Source organism: Pinus tabuliformis, chromosome 6, assembly GCF_031772625.1.
Source record: "Pinus tabuliformis cultivar Carrire ecotype Pingquan chromosome 6, CPIR1, whole genome shotgun sequence".
NCBI lineage: Eukaryota > Viridiplantae > Streptophyta > Pinopsida > Pinales > Pinaceae > Pinus > Pinus tabuliformis.
In genome coordinates this window covers 955372347-955399320 of record NC_142292.1, presented here as the reverse complement: position 1 = coordinate 955399320, position 26974 = coordinate 955372347, and the positions used below count along the sequence as shown (strand labels likewise).

The 26974-nt window shown below is 37.0% G+C and overlaps 1 protein-coding gene across 3 annotated transcripts in view; it reads right to left on the bottom strand.

Annotated features, from left to right (window-relative positions):
* CCB4 (cofactor assembly of complex C) overlaps window positions 1–26974 on the bottom strand; it is a 255800-nt gene that overhangs the window by 171727 nt on the left and 57099 nt on the right. For all 3 annotated transcript variants that reach the window (XM_089423415.1, XM_089423420.1, XM_089423410.1), the window contains exons 3-4: window positions 20061–20160; window positions 19823–19896 (exon numbers count right to left, since the gene is read on the bottom strand). In XM_089423415.1, the coding sequence (XP_089279541.1) occupies window positions 19823–19896; window positions 20061–20160 (174 nt within the window). The remainder of the gene's footprint in view (window positions 1–19822; window positions 19897–20060; window positions 20161–26974) is intronic.

Sequence of the window (26974 nt, the reverse complement as noted above, 5' to 3'; positions counted from 1 at the left end):
CTTTTTCTTTCGGTTCCCTGGTGTTGGCTTCTTGAGAGCTCCTCAAAGTCGGAAGATTGTTCACCTTGCTAAGAGCCATATCTTCGTCAAAGGTGACATCATGACTAATTATGACTTCCCTTTGACCGGCTACATAGATTCTATAGCCTTTAGTATTTTCACCATAGCCCACGAAAATTCCCTTCTTTCCAGATGCACCCAATTTATTTCTTTTCTCTTTCGGCACATGAAAATATACAGGGCTTCCAAAAATTCTAAAATGAGAAACATCAGGTTTCTTACCAGTGAACTTTTCTTCAGGAGTCTTGGAACCCAATGCTTGATGAGGGCATCGAATTTTGTACATATACAGCAGTGTTTGTAGTTTCAGCCCATAGAAACTTCGGAAGTCTTTGATCATGTAGCATGGCCCGGACAGCTTCCACAATCATGCGGTTCTTCCTTCCCGCCACACCATTCTGCTCAGGAGTATGTGGTGTAGTAGTCTCCCTCTTAATGCCAGCCTCAGATATGCCTGAGTGAACTAACTGTAATATATCAGAGGTCTTGCTTTGGCTTGAGGGGAACAGTCCCCTTTTGAGCTTTCCTTCGGCACATCCGGACATATACCTTCTTTCTCTACTTGGAATTTGGGCATCCCTGTTACCATCTGTCTTACATCGGGTAGAGCTTTGTAATGAAGGTGGGCAAACCTCTGATGCCAAAGTTCGGACTGAAGAGTTGTGTCACAAGACATGACACCTAGCGGACTTCCATCGACCTGATATAACACTAAACCCAAGAGTAAAGGCATCTTTAACATTATTTTTCCATATACATACCTTGCCATTGCTGAAGGTTACCTTGTAGCCTTTGTCTTCCATTGCCAAGATGGACACTAGGTTCTTTTTGAGGTCAGGTGCATTTAATACATCCTGGACTTTCTAGCCTTCTTGAATGGTTGTCCTCTTCCTTGATTCCCAGCTCTCCTCTTACCTTTGCTATTGAATTTGTCATTCCTTTGGTTGCCATCAGAGGGATTTTGATCATCGTCCCAGTGTGAGTCCTTTCTATCAGGGCACTCCCTTGCATAGTGACCTGCTTCATCACAGATGAAACATTGTCCTTTTCTTCCACGCTTAGATCCAGCCTTTCCTTTTGATTTAGACCCAGAATTATTTCTTCTCTTAGCATGAGAAGAAAAAGCAGCAGGAGGACCTTTACGCATGGGCATTTCTTGCTCTTCTTCCCTTGTTTCTTCTTGAATGCATCTAGCCATTAATTCCTCGAAACCAGGAATTACATTATAGTTCAGAAGAGTAGTCCTGAACACGTACCATTCGGATGGTAATCCTCCAAGAGTCGTGAGTGCCACTTCCCAGTCTATCGTAGATTTCCTTAGAGGTGTCCAGTTCAGAGATGTAGGCCACCAAGTGCTTGTCGATAGAGTCCCGGATGATCTTCTATTTTGACTTCTTCGGTTTTCCATTTGTTCCATGCAGCAGCGGATGCATTTGATGGAGGCTCAACAATATTGCCTCTTACATAGTCCAGCACTCCTGGGTCTTCTAGGGTTAGATCGATAGACATCTTCCATGCGTGATAGTCATCTTTCTCATGGAGCTTGTCTTCGGTAGGAAAGAGTGTTGAGGACCCCATAGTTCTTTTAGGATAGCCTTGCCAATCTTCTCTTCGGTGATTGCTCTTGCTCTTGCTCGGGCTTTGTCTTCACCTCAGCTCTGATACCATGTTAAATTATGGTATGTTCTATGCTTATAACAGTTTACTTCTTTTTCTTATTATATTCCACAGATTAGTAATCACATGTACATAAAGTAAAGTGCAGATAGAACATTAAACGATCGACAGAAAACAGGGCAAGACAAAAGACACAAGATGTGGCGACTAGCCAGGGACAAACCCCACAATATGTGGGGAAACCCTTTGATCAAATCTTCTTTTATCTTCAATAATTCAGCAGAGAGAAATAGTACAATAAATCTGATTCATATCAGTGGTAGCAAACCCTAGATCAGCAGCGTCAGCATTAGCGGCTTCATTATCAAACTAGGGCAGACGATATCTCACAAACCGACCGTCGAATTGACTTCATTCCACCACCAAAAGTTGTGGCTTCCAGAGGAGGTTCAGATGAACCTACAGCGTAGTTTAGATGAGGAGATCTTCTAGGCCACGTAGGTCAATCTTTACTTCTGCAGTTGCAGCTTCAGTTTCAGCAGTTTCCGGCTTCAAACTAGGGCAGTCGATATCTTGCAAACCATTCGTCGGATTGACTTCATTCCACCACCAAAAGTTGCGGCTTTCAGAGGAGGTTCAGATGAACCTACAACGTAGTTCCAAAGAGGAGATCTTCTAGGCCACGCAAGTCAATATTTACTTCTGCAGTTGCAGCTTCAGGTTCAACAACTTTCGGCTTCACATGTGTGAGAGAGAGACCCATTTCTGCGCAGTAGAGAAGAGACTCATTTCTGCGCAGTAGAGAGAGAGAGAGATGTGATGAGATGAGTGAGTGCAAATGAGGAAAAGTCCTCTTATATTTATACACAACGTTGGTGTTTGAATAGATGCAACTGTTGGGCTTCTAAGCCTACATGAGTTGTAGGTCGGCTTGATAATAATTCCATAATCAAAATAAATTCATATCTCCATGAATACTTATCAGAATCGGATGATATTTATATCAATCCTACACCTCTCGACGAGAGGAATCTAATAAAAATATTATCAGCCATGAATAAAATGACCCACATGAATTTTTGCCCTGGTTGCCAATTTTATATTACATTTACTTTACTTGCCTCTTGATGGTTTGAGTTTTCATATGCAAAGTCTATTCCAAAAGCAAGTACTGTAATCCTTTCAAACAAGTGTTTTAATTTCATGTTTCAAGTCTAGTTGGATATTGATGTCTTGGTTTAGCACTTCCTTTCTTTTACATTTCCAAGTTAATTACTAATTGTTGGGTTTTGGCAAGATATGTTTCACATGTTTTGATTCATAAAGTTGATTATCTCAAAAGCATTTTTGCATCTTGCAATATCTTGTGCTAACAATCTTTTGTATAAATTTCAGGGGTACTTTGTTTTTTTCTTTTGAGAGCATTGCATTTTACTTTGACAAATATATCTTTAAATTGTTGAGCAAATTCCTTATAAGGCACTGGTTTTATGGTTTTTTTCATGTTAATGATTGGCATTGTTAATTCAAGTTGCTCACATCATATTTGCTCATAAATCCTTAAAAGTAATCCATTTTCACTATAATACTCTCCTAGAAGCTCACATCTTTTAACTTAACTTTTCATTAGGGACCACCCCCCTTAGCTAACGTAGGAGATAACTCAAACGGAGAGAGTCGGAATTAGTGTGACAACCCCTTCTATGAGTACCCTGCCACCAACCACACCTTGTGGGGTTGAAAGCTTTTCTCACTAACTTGTAGGTATGAAAATTTCTGAATCTACACATCAGAAATTCTACTGCAATCACTAATTTATCATCTCCTACTTGTTTTTACATTCAACAAGTTATTTAATTATTTAAACAGCGATGAAAACACTATTGCAGACTACACATACATACAGATCAGGAACTGAAATAAAACGAGACAAATACACAAGGGACACTGTTATTTTTGGACCAATGTCCCCGGAAAACCCAATGCGAGAAAGTCGATGCAGCATATAGAGGGTTTGTATTATTAAGCAAGCAGAATCTGAGTACAACAAGTTGCCTCTCACACCGGCTAACCTTTCAGAGATATTACCGCAGCAATACATACATATGAGGGTTTACCTCACTCTCCCAGTCTCGACTGATCCACTAAACGGCTGACTTCGGCAAGCACTGGGAAAATCCCAGAACAATCTGCTCTGTGTGGACCAACGTCTTGCCTCAGGGAGACTGTGTCACTTCTCTGCTGGATCAATTTGCTCACAGAAGCTTCGACTTCAACCCTCCCGGTTTAGAACATTGAACTCCCAGCTAAATCTCGAACTTCCATGATTATCTCACACTGCCACTGCAAGAACCCTCTTGGCCTGCGTCAGCTCTGCGTGAGCCCCTTCCTGGGCTGCGTAGGCCTTTGCGCTGCCTCTCTGATGCTATTGCTGCCTCTCTGCCTGGTACTCGTTGGCTCGGAGCTCCTTTCCGATCCAACTCTTTGCTACCGCCCCTCTCACTGCAACAGATCACTTATTTGATTTTCTCAGCAAACCTCGCCGCAGAAAAATCGAACTGACTGGTCTCTCAAGTGTATCTCCAACTGACCCTCAAGCCTCCTCTTATACTTTTCTTGTTGATGAATCAACAGCCAAGATTAAGTCCCTAATCAATGACTAAGATTAAAACAGACCTGATCCTCGTCACTTAAAAGTTTCTCACCCATATTCTTATTAATACCCATTAATATTTTTATTTTCCTAAGTTTAGACTTAGGAACCCATTACACATATTAATTATTTTAAAAACTCCTCATCCAGGTGGAATTTCTCCAAACGATTTATGGGTTTTGGAGATCTCATATATTCTAGCCCCTCCACAAAATTTTGGAGCTAGAGCACAGCCAATGCTACCCAAAATCAACAGTAAGTAGGTGCAAGCGGCAAGTGATAACATTTTTGGCATTGTTGCCGGGGACAAGCTTTCTTGTACTTGGGAAATCGACTAACTGTTTAGTTTTAGCATATTTGAACTTTAGATTTAGATTCTTGCTCAAGTGGCGACTCCACTTTACCCAAATTTTGCAAGAGTCTCTACTAAGAGAAATTCAAGTGGTCTAGTTAGCCCCTCTCCTAATCCTGAAAGGGTTTTTAGAGAGGTTGAATAGACTTTCTCATAGTAGAGCTCTTGCTAGTCTTGGGCAAAAGGTTATTTCTGATATTCATTTGTTTTTTCAAGAGAAAGTAGAGCCTAGCATCATGAATGATCTTTTTGCTCCTTGTGACTTCACTAACATAAATGGCTATCCTCACAATATTCTTGACAAGGCTATTGAAAAGTTGTCTTCCTTTCAAGGTAACAATGCCATTAGTGCTACATCACACGTGAAAATCTTTAATGTTTGTATCTTTAAATGGTGTAACACTGCTAATTATGAGGATGTGAAGATGAGACTTTTTGTTTTATCTTTAGAAGAGAATGCTCTTGATTGGCTCACTGAGCAACTTGCTAACTCATATAACTATTTACAAGCCATTCTAATTGCATTTTTTGATAAGTTTGGAGAGAAGAAGGAAAATAGGCATTTGATCAACGCCATTAGCAATATGAAGAAAAATGAGAATGAAACCATGGAGGAGTTTAACAAGAGATTGAATGGATTAGTAAAAAGCATGTCTGCTACTGTTAAACCTCCTGATGAATTTATTTTATGCTCATATCTAGATGCTTTTGGCGTTGACACTGCTTATGAGTTGAGGAGGAAGGAGCCTGTGAATTTAGGTGTAGCTCAATTTGAAGCCTTGAAGATAGAAAGGGCTAGAAAGCAATCAAGAAAATCTTAAATTCCTGGTTTCAATAGAGGGCCATCAAAATCAAATGATTCCAAAGGCAAGGCCAAGGAAGAGACTACTCATGATCCTATTCCAGAATTAAGTCAACTCATCAAGAGCATGGAAGCGAATCACATTAAAGAAATGCAAGCCATGCAAAATAAGTTGGTGGCCATGAAAAGATCACAAGTGCAAAGATTCCAACCTAGGTCAAATGATAGATGGCAAAAGAATAAAGGCCCTCAACATGATTATAAGCCTCCAAATCAATTGGAATCCACCATCATGGTAGATCAGATTCCCCCTTTTTGTAGGTCATGTAATGAGTTCCATGAAGAGGCCACATGCCCATATGTAAAGAGAATTATAAAAGGTAGCATGTTGGGAGATGAACATCTAGGAACAAGTGTTCAAATCAATATGTTCTCCATGGAAGATCAAATATACACCATTGAAAGAAATCAAAAGATTGACCATAGGCCTAATAATCTTGGGGGTTGACAATATGATTGCGAATTTTGACGAAGTTACTAAGATTTTTGGGGAAAAACCTACATTGCACAGATTCTTGCTATGGAAAAACACAAAAGGATGATTTATCGAGAAGGGATATTCAAGATCGGAATAATCACAAAGATTTGTCTCCTCCTACTTCAGAATTAAATTTTGACTTGGGAAATTGGATGAAGAAGGCAAAGGTTTCTATTCCAGTGACAGAACATTTAAAGATACCATCTCAAAGGGCCAAGTAACTAAGTGCCATTGAAGTTACTCAAAGGGAAGAAAAGCCTAATGATGAACCAGAAGATGAAGAAATTGTATTGAAAAGTATGAATTGTTATGTGAGGAACGAAGATCATCTACCATTTTATGTTTCTTTGATAGTGAATGATCGTCTTTTACACGACTGCATGCTTGATTCAAGGGCTTCATCAAATGTCATGACTAAGAAAGTCATGGAGCAACTGAATTTAAGGGTATCTAGGCCCTATCACAACATATGTTCAATGGATTCTAAAAGAATTGAAGTGTATGGAATAATTAAAGATTTACAGGTTTTCCCAGCTGCATACCCAGACAGAATTATGACTATGGGTATTGTTGTGATAGATGTTCCAGATTCATGGGGAATGCTCCTATCAAGAAAATGGGCATCAATCTAGGTGGTAGCCTTCAAATGGACTTATGATATGCCACCAGCCCCACGCCTGATAATACCTTTGTCAGACTTGATCGGGAGTTAGAGAAAAGATATCATGTTGAGGATCCAAGGAAACCCAACAATGAGATTATCTATAGATCATGCCAAACAAGAAGTGATGCAGTGTTGATAAATTTTCTTCCCCCCCCCCATAATATAACAGATTCAAAACGAAGAGATTAGGCATAGCTCAAAAGGATTGGGCACTTCAAATCTTCCATCAGAGCATTTTCAAGACAAAATAGTAGGATTGACGATAATTACATCATCATCACCATCGCAGCTAACCAAGAAGAAAAGAAAAAAGTGAAAAAAAGAAAAAAGATATAAAAAATGAATCACCAGTTTTGAGCAAAATCAAGCCTCAACGCATCAATAGTCGAAGAGGGAAAAGGAAGAGGTTTGGTATATCTGATGGCCACAAATAGGTTAATATTGGGGCAAGTCAAAGTCCCAAGATAATCAGAATTGGACAAGGCACATCAAAGAAAGAACCTATGGACTTTCCTGTGAGTAGGCAGGTTCTCAAGATGGATATCGCAAAAGACATTTGATGCCATGGGGCATCTTTTTGTATCATGTTTCTAACCTTATCCCTTGTCATTTTTGTTTAATTAGTTTTATTTCATGAATAAATTGTCATTTATGCTTTTAGAATAAATTTCCATTTATTCATTTCTCTACTTGATTTCATTTGATAATATTTTGAATGGATACTGTTGATATATGTCTTTTGTCGATGGATGCAGATTCTAGGTTCTTGCACACTATCACTTCATATCTAACAAGCAACCTCGTATGGAGCCAAATGTTGACCACTGGAGTGGCACTTGATGATTATATGAAAGACTCCATGCCCAAGGATGATCCAGAGGACACTTGTACCATCAGATGTCATCAGCCAACAGAGTTTTTAACTCTACTTCTATTTTCTCATCATCTTTCTTTTAACCAGATTCCACACCCTACGGGGAATTGTAATAAGTGATACTAGTAATAATGAGTTTTGAATTTGTAACATGCCTAGGATGTTGGGACTCAATCAGAAAACGAATAGACCTCGAAGTGTTTTGTTTATCTGATTAATTATCCCTTCTTTTTCAGAGACAGATAATTTTTTGGGTTTTTTCACTCACTTTTTACCCCAAATCCGGGGTGACGATTTGAAGGTTGAACCCCTAACACATCGTAGTGTCTAGAGTCGATGTGTATTACCATACTAGATCACACGAAAAATGTCGTGGAACTTGGTTAGGTCTAGATAGTCATTTTTTTATTTTTTAGATTTCTCACAGGTCAAAAATTGCAAATAAATTGTATTTAAATTGTAATAAGTGTAGTCTAGAAGAAGTTGTATGGGGTATGAGTAATAAAAATTACACCTCTCACCTTCAACTTTCTACTATGACACACTTTAAGGGGTTAATAAGGTGTTTTGGACCCTCAAAACCCACATTTCCTAAGTTTAGTGGAAATTGTAGCATTTAATTAGGCTAGAATTAAAAAAAAATAGAGAGAAATAAATTATTCCATGTAACAGAATGACGTGGAAATAACTTGGAAATTATCCTAAGCCAAAGAGTTGAATCAACGGACATGTGGAAGATCACTGAGCACATTGCATCATAAATACACCATTATTTGGCAAAATCGAATTTCCCACATGTGGAAAATCGAATTTATTAGAGGAACTTATGTGCTGAAGGAATATTCTACAGAATATTTACACTGAGGATTTTGTGCGGCCTTCTCGCACTGTTAGCTCGAGTTGTTTCTACACTTAGCACTTCACATGGAGGATTACGAGTTTCATTTGAGGAAATCACGCAATTCCTAGGGATCTGCGCAAAGCATCTTTGGGATCATCATCTTAAGTGGCAGCACTTGGTTTCAGTTTGATTTGGTTTGACTGGAGTTATCTCATTACTTTGGTTCACTCATGGATATGTTTACTATGCCATATAAAAAAAAAATCGATTTTCTTTGGGTGCCAATGAGGAATTCAATTTGCCTTGGTGTCTCTGCCATCTCCGCTTTGAACTAGACTTGCTCTTTCTTGAGATTTGCTCCAAGTTCAGTTCTCACATGCATTCTGCCTTGGGATTTGCTCCCAACTCTCTATATAATGAGGCTATGTGCTCTCATATTGTATCATGTTATGAGCTATTGGGCTTGAAGAAACTCTTCCATTTTGTACTTGCATACTTTCTTAATATAATCAAGAATTTGGGGATATCTAGTTGGTGTTCTCTTGACGTTATGAGGTGATCCCCTTTCATGCAATTTCTATTGTGTTTAATTTATTTTGCATATTGAATTAATATTAGTTTATAATTTTCATCTTGCTTGGATTGATATGTGCAAGCTATCTTGCACATATCATTGATTTAAAATAGTATTCTAAGGATAAGCTTGCCAATTGATTTTAGGAGGAATGTTTGGTCTATCTTATTGATTATATTGTTGTAAGACTTCGCAAACTAATATGTATTCAAGTGTGTAAGAAGGATCTTTTGTATTGTGTGGAGAAATCCATCTGAAAGTGGGAAAAATCTCAATTAGATCAACTCACTCCTATAGTCACAACGATCCAAGACTCAGCGATTTTTTCGCTCCAAGTCTTTCATCCAACGAAGAGCACAAAGGAGTTTTCTTACTCTATAGCTACTTGATCGTCCATTTAAATTTAAAATACTTCTTTGATTTTAGTTCTTTCAAAGTTATATCTCCTATTCAAGAGTTATTTCCAAAGCTAGGCAAGTATGGAGTTTCACTCTCATTATTTGTGTTAGTATTTTGTATATTAAATTGTAGTTTAGTTTTGGTTTTTTTTTCCTAATTTCAAACTGACAATTGGTTTTGCGTTTTGCAGCCCATAGGCTTAAGCATTGGCCAGCAAGGAGCTTGAGGAGGAACTTTGGGAAACTACTCACTCGTGTATATGCAAACCCCCTCACGCTATCCAAACACTGATTTCTAGGGAGGTGTAAACACTTGGAAGAGAGTTGCAAACTCATCTAGGCCGTGGGCTTTTTGAGCCTTGTGAATCTCTTTTGGAGATTTTTTTTCATCTTCAAGTTTGTTGTTGTTATACTTTTTTTGGAGAGACTCTAGCTTTGTTAGATTTTTATCTTTGTAAAGGTCTCTCTCATATTGTGGGTAGCCCTCTTAGAGGCATTTTTACCAGCTTTAAGCGCTAATAAAGCATAAAAAACTTTGTTTGAGGGAGCTTGGAATTTTTCCCATGGCATCCCCCTTCCTCATTTAAAGAAGGATTCTTGTGAGTGGACTAATTTTGCTTCTAGTTTTTTTTAGCTTTCTAGCACTTAATTTCATTTTGCGCATGCTTAAAATCAACACATTTCACTCCACATGCAATTTTTACTAATCTTGTATTTAAATTCCCTCATGCATAAGCTTCCAAATTGTAAACTTGAGAAAATCTTATATTGTTTAAACACTTCATACTTGGGCAAGTTTTAATTGATTCATAATTTCTTCAAGTATATGCTTCACTACTTGGTCAATTTATGTTATATGTCATGGAAACTATTGGAGCACTATCATTTATTTGAAACAATTGTAATTTAAAGCAATATATTCTATTTTACTTGTCTATTTTCCATTTAATGGTGCAAACATATATGAGCTCATTTACATTCTAGTCTTTCGAGTTTTGCAACTATCTTATTTCTCTTTGAAGCATTTGCATGTAGCATTATTTTAAATTGGGGAATTAACACAATTTGCACTTCATCTAGGCATTTTAGTATAGAAAGGCCCCAAGCCTCATTAAAATTTTACCTCCAACATAAGTTGGTTGAAGTAGACATCTTAGGGACTCTTTACTCCTCTACTGACTCCTCACTGTGAGATCCATATCTTTGGGCGAAGGTGAGGTCTGAAGATTGAAAAGTTAAATTGTAATATTGTTGTAGAGATAATAAATAAAATTAACCAAGAACACCTTCCATTACATTTATTTTACTTGTCTCTTGATGGTTTGAGTTTTCATATGCAAAGTCTATTCCAAATGTAAATATTGTAATCCTTTCAAACAAGTGTTTTCTTTTCATGCTTCAAGTCTAATTGTATATTGATGTCTTGGTTTAGCACTTCCTTTCTTTTACATTTCTAAATTAATTACTAATTGTTGGGTTTTGGCAAGATGTGTTTCACATGTTTTGATTCATAAAGTTGATTATCTCAAAAGCATTTTTTATCTTGCAATATTTTGTGTTAACAATCTTTTGTTTACATTTCAGGGTTATTTTGTTTTTTCTTTTGAAAGCATTGCATTTTACTTTGAGCAAATATATTTTTAAATTTTGAGAAAAATCCTTAAGGCACTGGTTTTATGGTTTTTATCATGTTAATGATTGGCATTGTTATTTCAAGTTGCTCCAATCATATTTGCTCATAAATCCTTAAAAGTAATCAATTTTCAATGTAATACTCTCCTAGAAACTCACATCTTTTAACTTAAATTTTCATTAGGAACCACCCCCTTTAGCTAACCTAAAAGATAGCTCAAACAGAGAGAGTTGGGATTAGTGTGACAGCCCCTTCTCTGAGTTCCCTGCCACCAACCACACCTTGTGGGTTTGAAGGCTTTTCTCACTAACTTGTAGGTAGGTGTAGGTGGCAAGTGAACATTTTTGGCACTGTTGTCAGGGACAAGTTTTCTTGTACCTAGGAAATCGACTAACTTTTTGGTTTTAGCATATTTGAACTTTAGATTTAGATTCTTGCTCAAGTGGCGACTCCACTTTACCCAAATTTTGCAAGAGTCTCTACTATGAGAAATTCAAGTGGTCTAGTTAGCCCTTCTCCAGATCCTGAAAGGGTTTTTATAGAGAGATTGAATAGACTTTCTCATAGTAGAGCTCTTGCTAGTCTTGGGCAAGAGGCTATTTCTAATATTCATTTGCTTTTTCAAGAGCAAGTAGAGCCTAGCATCATGAATGGTCTTTTTTCTCCTTGTGACTTCACTAACATAAATGGCTATCCTCACAATATCCATAACAAGGCTATTGAAAAGTTTTCCTTTCAAGGTAACAATGCCATTAGTGCTACATCACATGTGAAAAACTTTAATGTTTGTATCTTTAAATGGTGTAACGTTGTTAATTATGAGGATTTGAAGATGAGAATTTTTGTTTTATCTTTAGAAGATGATGCTCTTTATTGGCTCATTGAACAACCCGTTAACTCATATAACTCTTTACAAGCCATTCCAACTGCATTTTTACATAAGTTTGGAGAGAAGAAGGAAAATAGGCATTTGATCAACGCCATTAGCAATATGAAGAAAAATAAGAATGAAACCATGGAGAAATTTAACAAGAGATTCAATGGATTAGTAAAAAACATGTCTGCTACTGTTAAACCTCCTGATGAATTTCTTTTATGTTCCTATCTAGATGCTTTTGGTGTTGACACTGCTTATGAGTTGAGGAGGAAGGAGCCTACAAATTTAGGTGTAGCTCAATCTGAAGCCTTGAAGATAGAAAGGGCTAGGAAGAAATCAAGAAAATCTGAAATTCTTGGTTTCAATAGAGGGCCATCAAAATCAAATGATTCCAAAGGCAAGGCCAAGGAAGAGACTACTCATGATCCTATTAAGGAATTAACTCAACTCATCAAGAGCATGGAAGTGAATCACATTAAAGAAATGCAAGCCATGCAAAATAGGTTGGTGGCCATGGAAAGATCACAAGTGCAAAGATTCCAACCTAGGTCAAATGATAGATGGAAAAAGAATAAAGGCCCTCAACAGGATTATAGGCCTCCAAATCCATTGGAATCCACCAACATGGTAGATCAGATTCCCCCTTTTTGTAGGCCATGTAATGAGTTCCATGAAGAGGCCACATGCCCATATGTAAAGAGAATTATGGAAGGTAGCATGTTGGGAGATGAACATGTAGGAACAAGTGGTCAAATCAATATGTTCTCCATGGAAGATCAAATATACACCATTGAAAGAAATCAAGAGATTGACCATAGGCCTAATAATCTTGGGGTTGACAATATGATTGCAATTTTTTAAGTCAATAAGATTTTTGGGGAAAAACCTACATCTGGACAGATTCTTGCTATGGTAAAACACAAAGGGATGATTTATCATAGAAGGGATATTCAAGATAGGAATAATCACACGAATTTTTCTCATCCTACTTCAAAATTAAATTTTGACTTGGGAAATTGGGTGAATAATGCAGAGGTTTCTATTCGAGTGACAGAACTTATAAAAATACCATCTCAAAGGGCCAAGTTACTAAGTGCCATTGAAGTTACTCAAAGGGAAGAAAAGCCTAATGATGAACCAGAAGATGAAGAAATTGTATTGAAAAGTATGAAATGTTATGTGGGGAACGAAGTTCATCTACCATTTTCTGTTTCTTGATAGTGAATGATTGTTTTTTACACAACTGCATGCTTGATTCAGGGCTTCATCAAATGTCATGACCAAGAAAGTCATGGAGCAACTGAAATTAAGGGTATCTAGGCTCTATCACAACATATGTTCAATGGATTCTAAAAGAATTGAAGTGTGTGGGATAATTAAAGATTTGCAGGTTTTCCTAGCTGCGTACCCAAACAGAATTATGACTATGGATATTGTTGTGATAGATGTTCCTAATTCGTGGGGAATGCTCCTATCAAGAAAATGGGCATCAAATCTAGGTTGTAGCCTTCAAATGGACTTATCATATGCCACCATCCCCATGCTTGATAATACCTTTGTCACACTTGATCGAGAGTTAGAGAAAATATATCATATTGAGGATCCAAGGGAACCCAACAATGAGATTATCTATAGATCATGCCAAACAGGAAATGATGCAGTGTTGACAAATTTTCTTTCCCCCCCTAACAAAACAAATTCAAGACGAAGAGATTAGGCATAGCTTAAAAAGCTTAGGTACTTCAAATATTCCATCAGAGCATTTTCAAGACAAAGCAGTAGGATTGACGATAATTGCATCATAATCACCATCGCAACTAACTAAGAAGAAAAAAAAAGATATAAAAAATGAATCACCAGTTTTGAGCAAGATCAAACCTAAACGCATCAATAGTCGAAAAAGGAAAAGGAAGAGGGTTGGTATATTTGATAGCCACAAACAGGTTAATATTGGGGCAAGTCAAAGTCCCAAGAAAGCCACAATTGGACAAGGCACATCAAAGAAAGAACCTATGGACTTTCCTGTGAGTAGGCAGGTTCTCAAGATGGATTTCACCGAAGACATCTGATGTCATGCGGCATCTTTTATATCATATTTCTAACCTTATCCCTTGTCATTTTTGTTTAATTAGATTTATTTCATGAATAAATTGTCATTTATGCTCTTAGAATAAATTTTTATTTCTTCATTTCTCTACTTGATTTCATTTGATGATATTTTGAATGGATATTGCTGATATATGTCTTTTGTCGATGGATGCGGATTCCAGGTTCTTGCACACTATCACTTCATATCTAACAAGCATCCCCATATGGAGCCAAATGTTGACCACTGGAGTGGCACTTGATGATTATATGAAAGACTCCATGCCCAAGGATGATCCATAGGACACTTGTACCATCAGATGTCATCAGTCAACAAAGTTTTTCAACTCTACTTCTATTTTCTCATCATCTTTCTTGTACCCAGATTCTATTCCCTACAAGAATTGTAATAAGTAGTATTAGTAATGATGAGTTTTGAGTCTGTAACAGGCCTAGGATGTTGGGACTCAATTAACAAACGAGTACACCTTGGAGTTTTTTTTTATCTGGTTAATTATCCCTTCTTTTTCAGAGGCGGATAATTTTCTGGGTTTTTTCACTCACTTTTTACCCCAAAGTCGGGGTGACGGTTTGAAGGTTGAGCCCCTAACACATATTAGTGTCTAGAGTCGATATATATTACCATACTAGATCACACAAAAAAATTCGTGGAATTTGGTTAGGTCTAGGTAATCATTTTTTTATTTTTCAGAATTCCCGCATGTGAAAAATTGCAAATAAATTGTATTTAAATTGTAAGAAGTTTAGTTTACAGAAGTTGTATGAGGTATGAATAATAAAAATTACACCTCTCACCCTCGACTTTCTACTATGACACACTTTGAGGGGTTAATAAGGTGTTTTGGAACCTCAAAACCCACATTTTTTAAGGTTAGTTTAAATTGTGGCATTTAATTAGGCTAGAATTAAATAAAATAGAGAGAAATAAATTATTCCATGTAATAGAATGACGTGGAAATGATTTGTAAATTATCTTAAGTCAAAGAGTTGAGTCAACGGACATGTGGAAGATGACTAAGCACACTGCATCATAAATACACCATTATTTGGCAAAATCGAATTTCCCAGAGATAAAGCAGCAGTTGCACATGTGGAAAATCGAATTTATTAGAGGAACTCATGTACTGAAGGAATATTCTATGAAATATTTACACTGAGGATTTCGTGGGGCCTTCCCTCACTATTAGCTCGAGTTGCTTCTACACTTAGCACTTCACATGGAGGATTACGAGTTTCACTTGATGAAATCACGCAGTTCCTAGGGATTTGCGCAGGGTATCTTTGGGATCATCATCTGAAGTGGCGGCACTTGGTTCACATTTGATTTGGTTTGACTGGAGTTATCTCATTGCTTTGGTTCACTCATGGATATGTTTACTATGCCATATAAAAAAATTCGATTTTCCTTGGGTGCCAATGAGGAATTCAATTTGCCTTGGTGTCTCTGTCATCTCCGCTTGGAACTCGACTTGCTCTTTCTTGGGATTTGCTCCAAGTTCAGTTCTCACATGCATTTTGCCTTGGGATTTGCTCCCAACTCTCTATATAATGAGGCTATGTGCTCTCATATTGTATCATGTTATGAGCTATTGGGCTTGAGGAAACTCTGTCATTTTGTACTTGCATACTTTCTTAATATAATCAAGACTTTGGGGCTATCTGGCTGGCGTTTTCTTTGCATTATGAGTTGATGTCCTTTCATGTTATTGCTATTGTGTTTAATTTCTTTTGCATATTGAATTAATATTAGTTTATACTTGTCATCTTGCTTGGATTGATGTGTGCAAACTATCTTGCACATATCTTTGATTTAGAGTAGTATTCTAGGGATAAGCTTGTCAATTGATTTTAGGAGGAATGTTTGGTCTAATTTATTCATTGTATTGCTCTAATCTTTCGCAAACTAATACTTGTTCAAGTGTGTAGGAAATATCTTTTGTACTGTGTGCAGGAATCCATCTAGAAGTGGGAAATTTCAATTAGATCAACTCACTCCTAGAGTCACAACGATCCAAGACACAACCATTTTTTCGCTCCAAGTCTTTCATCCAACAAAGACCAAAAGGGAGTTTTCTTACTCTATAGCAACTTGATCATCCACTTAAATTTAAAATACTTCTTTGATTCTAGTTTTTTCAAAGTTATCTCCTATTCAAAAGTCATTTCCAAAGCTAGGCAAGTATAGGTTTCACTCTCATTACTTGAGCTAGTATTTTGTATATTAAATTGTAGTTTAGATTTGGTTTCTTTTCCTAATTTCACATTAACAATTGGTTGTGTTTTGCAGCCCACAGGTTTGAGCATTGGGCAGCAAGGAGCTTGAGGAGAATCTTTGGAAAACTACTCACTCGTGTGTATGCAGAACCCCCTCACGCTATCCAAAGACTGATTTCTAGGGACGCCGTAAGCACTAGGGAGAGAATTGCAAACTCATCTAGGTCGTGGGCCTTTTGAGCCTTGTGAATCTCCTTTGGAGAGTTTTTTCCATCTTAAAGTTTGTTGTTGTTATATTTTTTTTAGAGACAATTTAGCTTTGTTAGATTCGTATCTTTATAAAGATCTCTCTCATATTGTGGGAAGCCCTCTTATAGACATTTTTACTCGCTTTGAGCGCTAATAAGACCCAAAAAAAAAATGTTTGAGGGAGCTTGAGATTTTTCCCATGGCAACCCCCTTCCTCATTTAGAGGAGGGATTCTTGTGGGTGGACTAATTTTGCTTCTAGTTTTTCTTAGCTTTCTAGCACTTAATTTCATTTTGTACATGCTTAAAATCAACACATTTCACTCCACATGCAATTTTTACTAATTTTGTATTTAAATTCTCACATGCATAAGCTTCCAAATTGTAAACTTGAGCAAATCTTATCTTATGTGTAAACACTTCATACTTTGGCAAGTTTTAATTGTTTCATAATTTTTTCAAGTATATGCTTCACTACTTGGTCAATTTATGTTATATGTCATGGAAACTATTGAAACACTATTATTCATTTGAAACAATTGTAGCTTAAAGCAATCTATTCCATTTTACTTATCTATTTTCCATTTAATGGTGCAAACACATATGAGCTCATTTACATTCTAGTCTCTCAAGTTTTGCAACTATCTTATTTCTTTTTCAAGCATTTGCATGTAGCATTATTTTAAATTGGGGAATTAACACAATTTGCATTTCATCTAGGCATTTTAGTATAGGAAGGCCCCAAGCCTCATTAAAATTTTACCTCCAACATAAGTTGGTTGAAGTAAACATCTTAGATACCCTCTACTCCTCTATTGAATCCTCACTGTGAGATCCATGTCTTTGGGCAAGGGTGAGGTCTGAGGATTGAAGAGTTAACTTGCAATCTTGTTGTAGAGAAAATAAATAAAATTAACCAAAAGCACTTTCCATTGCATTTACTTAGTTGTCTCTTGATTGTTTGAGTTTCATATGCAAAGTCAATTCCAAAAGCAAGTATTGTAATCCTTTCAAACAAGTGCTTTCTTTTCATGATTCAAGTCTAATTGCATATTGATGTTTTGGTTTAGCACTTTTTTTCTTTTACATTTCCAAGTTAATTACTAATTGTTGGGTTTTGACAAGATGTTTCACATGTTTTGATTCATAAAGTTGATTATCTCAAAAGAATTTTTGTATCTTGCAATATCTTGTGCTAACAATCTTTTGTTTACCTTTCAGAGTTACTTTGTTTTTTCTTTTGAGAGAATTGCATTTTACTTTGAGCAAATATATCTTTAAATTGTTGAGAAAATTTCTTATAAGGCACAGGTTTTATGGTTTTTCTCATGTTAATGATTGACATTGTTATTTCAAGTTGTTCACGTCATATTTGCTCATAAATCCTTAAAAGTAATCAGTTTTCACTATAATACTCTCCTAGAAACTCACATCTTTTAACTTAACTTTTCATTAGGGACCACCCCCCTTAGCTAACCTAAGAGATAACTCAAACGGAGAGAGTTGGGATTAGTGTGACAACCCCTTCTCTGAGTTCCCTGCCAACAACCACACCTTGTGGGGTTGAAAGCTTTTCTCACTAACTTGTAGGTAGGTGTAGGCAGCAGGTGATAACAGGTCCAAATAAGAAGATCAAGGCTCTGCAGTATGGTCCTTTCAAGATATTGGAAAAGGTGGGATATAACGCATATACACTTAGCCTACCCCCATACATGTGCATTTACTAAGTAGTGAATGTAGATAATCTCAAACTCTATGAGGATTCTATGTTGGATCAAAAGGAGGGGCAGGTCTTCCATAGAGGACTTAGCACCAGATGCTCATGCAAAGTTGGCAGAGAACACAGTTTTGCAATAGAGGTCCAAAACAACAAGGTAGAGGCAACATGACCTGTGGCAAATTGGGTTAAAGGGACAACTTCCAAGTAAAGCAAAATGGCACTCTAGGGAGAAGGTAGAAGAAAAAATTCCTCACCTCATTTAGAAAACCTTTTGGGGACCAAAAGCCTCCATAAATGGGGAGGTATGATCCAAATTGGATCATTATATTGCTTGACATCTATCTTGATGCTTTCAGAGTGGAAAACTTGGAAGAATCAGCTTGCAGGGTTATTTTCAGTGAGTCCCATTTTGGAGAATTGGGCTCTAAAACTTTTTGAAGTCATTTTGAGGAATTAAATGATTTTTTTTGGAGTCGGAAAACTCCCTCTTGTGCCACACCCTATAGTATTTTTCTACACTAAGATATATGTCGAACGATGCAAGAATCACATCAAACAGAGTTCGTATGCAAAAGTTATGCCTCCTACAAGTTGACCTACTATGTTGACCACTATGGTACAAGTGGATGCCACATCAATCCCTATTGCTCATGCATATGGGGCTAGCCACGTGTGGACTTTGAAGAAGACTCTAGAAGATTCAAACCTATAACTCTAGTTGAAGGTTGAGGGAGTCAAACCTTACCCCTAGTTGGCTATTGAGCTATGTTAAATACCAAGCAACTAGGAGGAGTAGGGGTTCCATTATATGCTTTTATATTTTGTTCCATAGTTGTGCAAAGCAGCTAAGAGTGGGAAGTTAACGAGCAAAATAGAGAGGGTTAAGATTCTATAGCAGCCTTACATGCCACAGGTTTCAGGTAACTCCATAGAGAGTACCTATTTCTTTGTACTTGCACATTTTCCATAACAGAGAAAAGAGAGCAAAGCAACCTCACCTTCCAGTTGGATTTTCTCCCATAAGGGTTTCCCAAGGCAGAAGTTGTATCGACTGTGGATGGTGTGTATATTTCTTTATGTTCTACATTTCTCATATTTCGGCTAATTTATTCATTTAAGCATTCAAAAAAACAATAAATAAAGAATCTATGATCTAAAGGGGATTAGCAATCATAGTAAAGATTTTAATAATTTTATCAGATCTGTTGTGATGAATTATTCAAGTGGAATACCCATGGTAGTTTATAGATCATAAATAAAGACCTATACACAGTACAAGGCGATGGTGCAAAAATAATAAGTCATGGGGAAAAGATGTGCACTGGGTTTAGTCAATATGCCCTAGCATTCAAATATAGATAGAATGCACATACTTAAAAATTATTTCAAACTCCCCTATCTAATCTATATTTCTGTGATGCAAATTTTAAACTAAACCCAACAGACCTTGTACATGGTTCTTGTTTTACAAAATACAGAAGCAATTTCTATTTGACAAGATGCTAGGTCAATCATAAATAAAGACTGTCAAACTTCATGATAATGATCCAAGGGTATGGATTGCTAGAAAATAGGACAAAAACGATGGGCATTCATCTTTTAAAAATATTCACAAAGGTACCCAAAAATAAAAACACCGAATATAGCATACCAGTATAGCTCAGCAGTTGCCTTAAGAGGCAAGGTTGCCTCCACCCTCTTGCACTCTACACCCTGAAGTTTTACCTGCAGCAAAACAAAATCAGATAGTGCCATCACCTCTCATAATGATAATAGACATTAGCATTATCCACAACTTCACCAAGTCTGCAAATAAGCACATGGATACTTATTGCTATTTGCACAAATATAACTTTAGAGAAGACAGTGTATAGCTTATAGAACCTCACAGGGGAAGAATACTTGGGTCGAATGGAAATCCAAACTAGACCAGTAAGAACAATGGTTACTGCCAGGGCTAGAGTCAAAACATCTGCTCTTGATTGTGAACTGCCAAATGAAATACAGAAGTAAGTGAAAAGCATCCTACAAAAAAAATCAATCTAAAAAACATAGTATTTGTGGACAGAAAATTTCATAAATCCTCCACTTGCAACTGCAGTGAAATTTCATGAGGAAAAATTATATCAATGCCTTAATTTTGGACATTATCAAATCCAGTAATAGAAATAACTTTCCAAGATGATGAAAACATGAGCATAATAACTTGATTGCTTGGAAGCAGTCTGCACTGGTTCAGGATATTAATACCATAGCTCAACAATAAAATATGATACCAAAATCTGAGGCAAAAGTAACAATAAACAGGTCATCTGATAAAGCCCGCCTAATGTTGAAATGGAACATGATACATTTAAGAACCTTCTTTTGTTCTATATATATATATATAAAGAAAAAGAAAAAACTATCATTTTCAAGAAAAGAACTAGAAATATTCCAAAGTTTCCAAAATAAGTCATCCATGATGACATAAAATTACCATCAAATTCTTCCTAGACAAGCACCCTCTGTTATCAACAAATTTTTTCACAGATCTTGCATATATGCATTGTCTTGAATGGAGTGAAAAATCAGTGGACTTGTTTAAAAACAACAAACATGCATTAAGAAATGCATACATAAACAAAGAAGCCAACAGAAATTTTTCAATGGGATGGTAGATAATAAAGTCAATGCTAACCTCAGAGAGCCTTAAGAATGTTATCAAAATTAGTAGTTTTGAATGAAATAAGATGATATCTGGTAATACATACAGAAAATTTTCAATGGGATGGTAGATAAGAAAGTCAATGCTAACCTCAGACAGCCTTAAGAATGTTATCAAAATTAGTAGCTTTTAATGAAATAAGATTATATCTGGTAATAAATACTATGAGACCTGAGTTCGTTTTGTTAGAGGACAAACTGATTTGTTAATCAAAAAACAAATAAAGTTATGAAATATTGATTTTTTTACGCACTCGTCTACTTGCTCACCAAATATTGACCAATGTTATAAGAACCAGCCAAAACAAGCTAGTCAGATTGGCTCTAGGAAGTTTCCGCTAGAAATTGGCCACCCAGACTGGAAATGACTGATTCCACAAGGAACCGGTCTTTCTAGCCCACAGTGGTTGGCTCCATACCAGCAAAGGACAGACCCACTAAAACACCATAAGTCAAGAGAAAAAAAAATCAAAACCCTTAACCTTGTCCCAAACCCCTCCCCTCTCTATTTAATGATGCCCCCTCCTCTCCCTAACACACCCCCCAACCCAAAAGTATTGTCTCACATCCTTCACTTAGTCAATTGTCAGCTTGTGAAGAATTTGGCAAGTGTTCCTTCAGCATCATTATTGCGCTGAATTAGAAAGTCTATATGGCTGATTCAAGCATTAATTCCAAGAATTTCTTGCGCTGTGTTTTGAAGCTGCTATTTTGTTGTTTTAGAACAGCTCATCTGCTGATTTGGACCTGCTGTTTTGCTGATTCAAAGCTTAGATTTGAATTTTTTGTTGGGATCGACTTGGAGTGCTGATTGGGAGCTGTTATTGCAGTGATTTGGAGTCTTGATTACAACTTGTGATGGTATGTAAAACTCAACCTGTAACCCTCGTTCTCTTACAAAAAAATTGCTTTTTTTCCTAGAAATTAAGAAAGGCTAGGGTTTTATTTACAGATTTGTTTTTGTTGGTAAAACAATTGCCATGGCTCCCAAAGACAAAGAGGACCTATCATGGGACCTTTCATCACACAATCTATCAGGCACTAAGAAGGGAAACCCTATAGGACTAGGAGCTAGACTAGGTGATAACAATGGGACAATGACCCACTGTCACCACAGTCAATGTCCCCTACTCTTTATGGACTTTCACTGATGGGAGGAGTCCCAGTGGGAAGGAAATCACTTAGAACAGGTAGATCAATGATTATGTATGATGTGATTCCACAATGACCATTCAAAGAGAGACGCAACAATGGCTCAATGCTTCAAAGAAGCTTAAACACTCTCCAAGAAAGGCTTTGAGATAAGGAGTCCAAGACTTAGGGTTTTGAGATATGCAATGATAATAGGTATTCCTAAAATCAAGACTCGAGGTGATGGGGTAGGACCTCTCAAAGAAGCTCTATGTGATATTTTAACAATTCTAAGAGGCTCTTTGCTCTCTTTGAGAGACCTAGGAAATACTTGCACTACACCTAGGGTTTTACAAATAAACGTGTGAAGAAATACTTCCAAGGTACTCACTAGGTCAAGGCAAGGGAGGAAAACGGGCTTCTTATGATTTATTCCAATGAATACTAAGTTTGTACAACCCTCAAAGAAGTCCCCAAGGTGAGAGAGAAAGGCCTAGGTTTTCCCTCTTGGAATAGCACATAGGACAAGAGATTTTATAAATGAAACTCGGGTGGATGCCCACTGTTGACTAGTCAGTGTCAATCACCCCATGAGTAGGTTACATGTTAGAGCAGTTAAAATATTTTCTTCAGATTTCATTAACAAACAGCTTTTGGTCATTCAATGTAATCCAAATTTTGCAGCCTTGTGGGCCATTATGTAAAAATGATTCTAGTATGTCTATAAAACCTTGTAACACATCTAGGTAAGCCTATGATTTTTTACCAAAGAGTTTCACTCTAGGGATTTTTTTTTCCTCCGCTAATTATTTGTGTTTTTCAACTACAAATAATTAGTAGAGTTTTTCTCCCAAATATACCCCAAAGCTAGAGTGGGGCTTGATGGTAAGGTCTTAGGTGAGTCCTAGTGTATTGAGTCCATGTAAATTATCATACTAGATCATGTCTAAAGTGTTGCAAAATTTGGTTGTGTCTAGAGTCATTATTTTTATTTTCTGGCAAAAATGGCAAAATAATTAGCCAGAAATTAGTCAAAAAATTAAAATGAGAGAAAATAAAATTCTCTCCAAGTGGAAAAATAATTAAAAAGGGAATGTGCACTTTCCAAAAATGGGATCAAATTAAAAGTTGAGAAAAATTTCATTTCCAAGGCAGAAAAGTCCCACAAAAAATTCGTTGGGCCAGAAAGAAAATAATTTCTCAGGAGAAATCGAATTTTTTGGTCCAGGTGGTTATTTTGAATGAAGAAATTTTGAGAAAATTTATTTTGAAGATATTTCAGTGGTCCAAAATCGCCCAGAGTCATCAAATGGTCCACCCAACTCATCAATCAAGGAAGTTGAATTTTTCTATGGATCTGTGTAATGGTAACTAGCAAATAGTTGCTTCAAAACTAACAAATTTATGATTGCAGGTCAGTGTTATCTTCTAGGGCCTGGTGCAAAATTGTTCATTGAATCTGTGGTATTTGATTGTTAGAAGAATTGTGGATTAATAGTAAAATTGCTTATCTTCATTGCAAGCTCATCAAGGCATTACAAGGAGCCTCTGTTTTCTTCTCTTTCCTAGCTTAGACACTGTCTCTCTCTGCTTTCACTGGGAATTTCATGGCATAGTTTACTACTGTTGGTAGTCTCATAGTTATTTGTGTTTGCAGCGCTAAGATTTCACCTTTTTTCTAACTGATATATCATCCGACATTACTCTCTCTTGTCATTTGCTTATTGAGTTCTCAATTGGTTACTTGTACATCACAAGAGCAAACTCATCCTTAATAAGCATTTACAGTCTAAAGACATTCGAAATTAATCCTGGCTCATCACATAATAATTATAAGAGTTGCAGCAATTGTGTTCTGGCTCTCCTCCCTTGCTCATTTGCTAACTGATTTCATTGTTTCAGAGATCTGATTTCATTCTTCAGTTGACTGATCTCAACTTGCAGAGATTTGTTTTCATCCTACAGTGGTATTACAAGTAGCATCTTTGCATTAATCTTGGTCATTGTTTTCTCTTCCTTGTATTTGGTGTTCATTTGTGGGCAATCATGTGACTCATCTTGTTTGACAGTGACTGTTGTAGGCTGATATATATTTACAGCAGGGTCTGATACACTCATTCTAACATTCTTCATTGGTCCCTTTTGTGCATTCTTGCAATTAGAAGGATAGCAGTTTGAGAGCTCCGTTGACATTTCTCTTGTCATCTCAAAGTGTCTTTTTCTTATTGGATACTACCCATTTTTCTTTCTAATTGCATAGCATGGTTAGGTTTTGGTTCTTTTCACATCAAAATCACTGTTAGCAGTCTCTGTTGTGCTTGGATACTCTCAAAAGATTCACTGGCTTCACAGAATTAAAGGTATATAGTATTGTTGTGATTCGTTGATTCATCATTGGAAGAAGTTTTGTTATCCTATAGTAGGTCATTCAACATTACTCACATTAAAAATCTTGGCTATAAATGTGTTTGAGTGAAGCAACCTGACAATATCTTTTAATTTGTATTCTCCATAGGACTGCTGCTTGGTCCTGTTTCATTTGGATATTATCTCATTCACTATCTTCCAAGTTTTGTTTTACTAAAATATCTTTGCTGATCTCAACTTTTTTAGTAAGTGAAGAATGTTTTAAGGGCATTATTGGCATTGTGAGATATTGTTCTAAAACATCGTCATTGTTTCATTGAGAACATATTATTGCTTCATCAATAATTTTCATAAACCAATAACTTTGCGCTCAAACATTTATTCCATATTCGGTTATAAGCACATTAGCAATTTAATTTCTTGAAGTATATTTACTGTCTCTCATGAAGCAATTGCAATTGTCATCTTACATCTAATCTTGCAAGATATTGTATTGTGAGCTCAACTCATAATTGCAAGATATTGTATTGTGAATTACTAGTAAACTGCTCTCAGATTGTTAACTGCTCATATCTCTGATTGTCTTGATCCTTTCTAATATTTCCTTGCAGCATTACTTACCTTATAGCTTGAAGTATTATTGTGCAAGTTCTTAATTTATTTGAGCATTGGTTATTAAGGCACTGGTCTCTTATTTTCCATCAAAAATGTTGTTTGGAACTAATTGAACATATTTATCTTGCTCAATTTAATAGTCTAACTTACCATTGAATCTTAATTCAAGTTATTTAGGGAAGTGATTGTTTTGTCTCCTTTGTCTCCTAGAACTTGTAGTTCCAACACTTTTTCCCTTTTCCATCTACCCTTAGGGACTACCCCCCTTGACTTAGCTAGGAGAGAGTCTAAACAGAGTGATTAGGGATCAAGGTCACAACCCCTACTCTGAGCATTGTGCCTTAGGTGTACACTTCAGGCGACAACAGAGCTTTCTCCAACCTGCAAACATGAGTCTTCTTGTCCTTCACTTCAAACCCCTAAGGATGCTCAACATATACTTCTTCCTATAGTACACCATGAAGAAATGTTGTCTTTACATCCATCTGGTGAAGGGTCCATCCTTGACTAGCAGCAAGGGCAACAATCGATCTAATGGTAGTGTAATGGGAAACAGGAGCAAATATATCTTCATTCTTCTCCCTCTTTCTGGGGGAAACCTCAGGCCACAAGCCTTGCTTTATACTTCTCAATGCTTCCCTCAACTCCATGTTTGATCTTGAATAGCCATTTCGAAGTCACAACAGATTTTCCTTTAGGTCTCAGAACGACATCCCATACATCATTCTTCATAATTGATTCATACTCTTTGGCCATGGCATCCTTACAAACCTATTCTTTCACAGCTTCTTCAAAAGTGGGAGCTCAGCGTGGATGATAGTGCTCATAGCTACAATGTATCCCTGGTATCGGCATGGCTTGTTTTCTCTAAAGGTACCTTTGGCTGGAACGTGTTTCTTAGCATCCTATAATGTATCACAAAACCACAATGGTCTCTTCCTGGAAGGGGGATCACATGGAGGAGGATCCAAGGGGTCCATAGGCTCCATGGGATCATCAACAATGTCTTTCTCAGATTCGAGCACAGGAGGACCTTCTAGTAGGTCCATATCATCATCTCTCTTCTCAATAGGAGGAGGCGAAGGAAGATCCCTTGCTTTTCCAAGGGAAGCATCTTCATCGAAAGTTACATCCCTGCTAAACGCAGATATATATATTCTAAATGCTTTAGAATTTTCACAATATCCAACAAACATACATTTCTTTCTGGTGGCTTCTAGCTTGTTCCTCTTGTCCTTCAACACATGGAAACATATGGGGCAACCAAATATTCTAAGATGGCCAATGCCGGGCTTCACACCTATGAATATTTCTTCGCAAGTCTTGTTGTCCAAAGCTTGATGAGGAACCCTGTTTTGAACATAGACCGTTGTATTTGTAGCTTCTCCCTAGAGGAACTTCGACATCTTTTGATCATGTAGTATAGCTCGGGAAACTTCCACGATGGACCTGTTTTTTCTTTCAACCACACCATTTTTCTCGAGATTATAAGGTACAATAGTTTCCTTCTTGATTCCAGCCTGCTTGATAAGTCAATGAACTCATTTGACGTATACTCTCCACCATTGTCAAACCTGAAGACCTTGATCTTCTTCCCTGTTTGATTTTCTATTAGCGCCTTGAAGTCCTTGAACGTATTGAAAGCTAAGATACCAGATTCGTCCAAAACCCTTGACGAATCGCGAATCGGTCGAATCCGACACGATTCTCTGCGGATTCGAGTCCAGACTTCAGGACATGTCGTGTCAGGTAACGTGTCATGAATTTCCAAGCATGTCTCGATTTTTATGACGTGTCATGGTTTTCGGACTCGTTTCCAGGACTCGGAACTGCTGCTAGGTTAAAGGGGGCGTGTCTGCTCGGTTGACGGCTCATTCTGCAAGTCAGTTGGCAAAGGATGTGCTGTGCAGCGAGGAGCGGACTCTCACCAAGGAGAATCGACCACCCAACGTCACAGTCCACCAGTTCTAACTTCAAGTTCGTC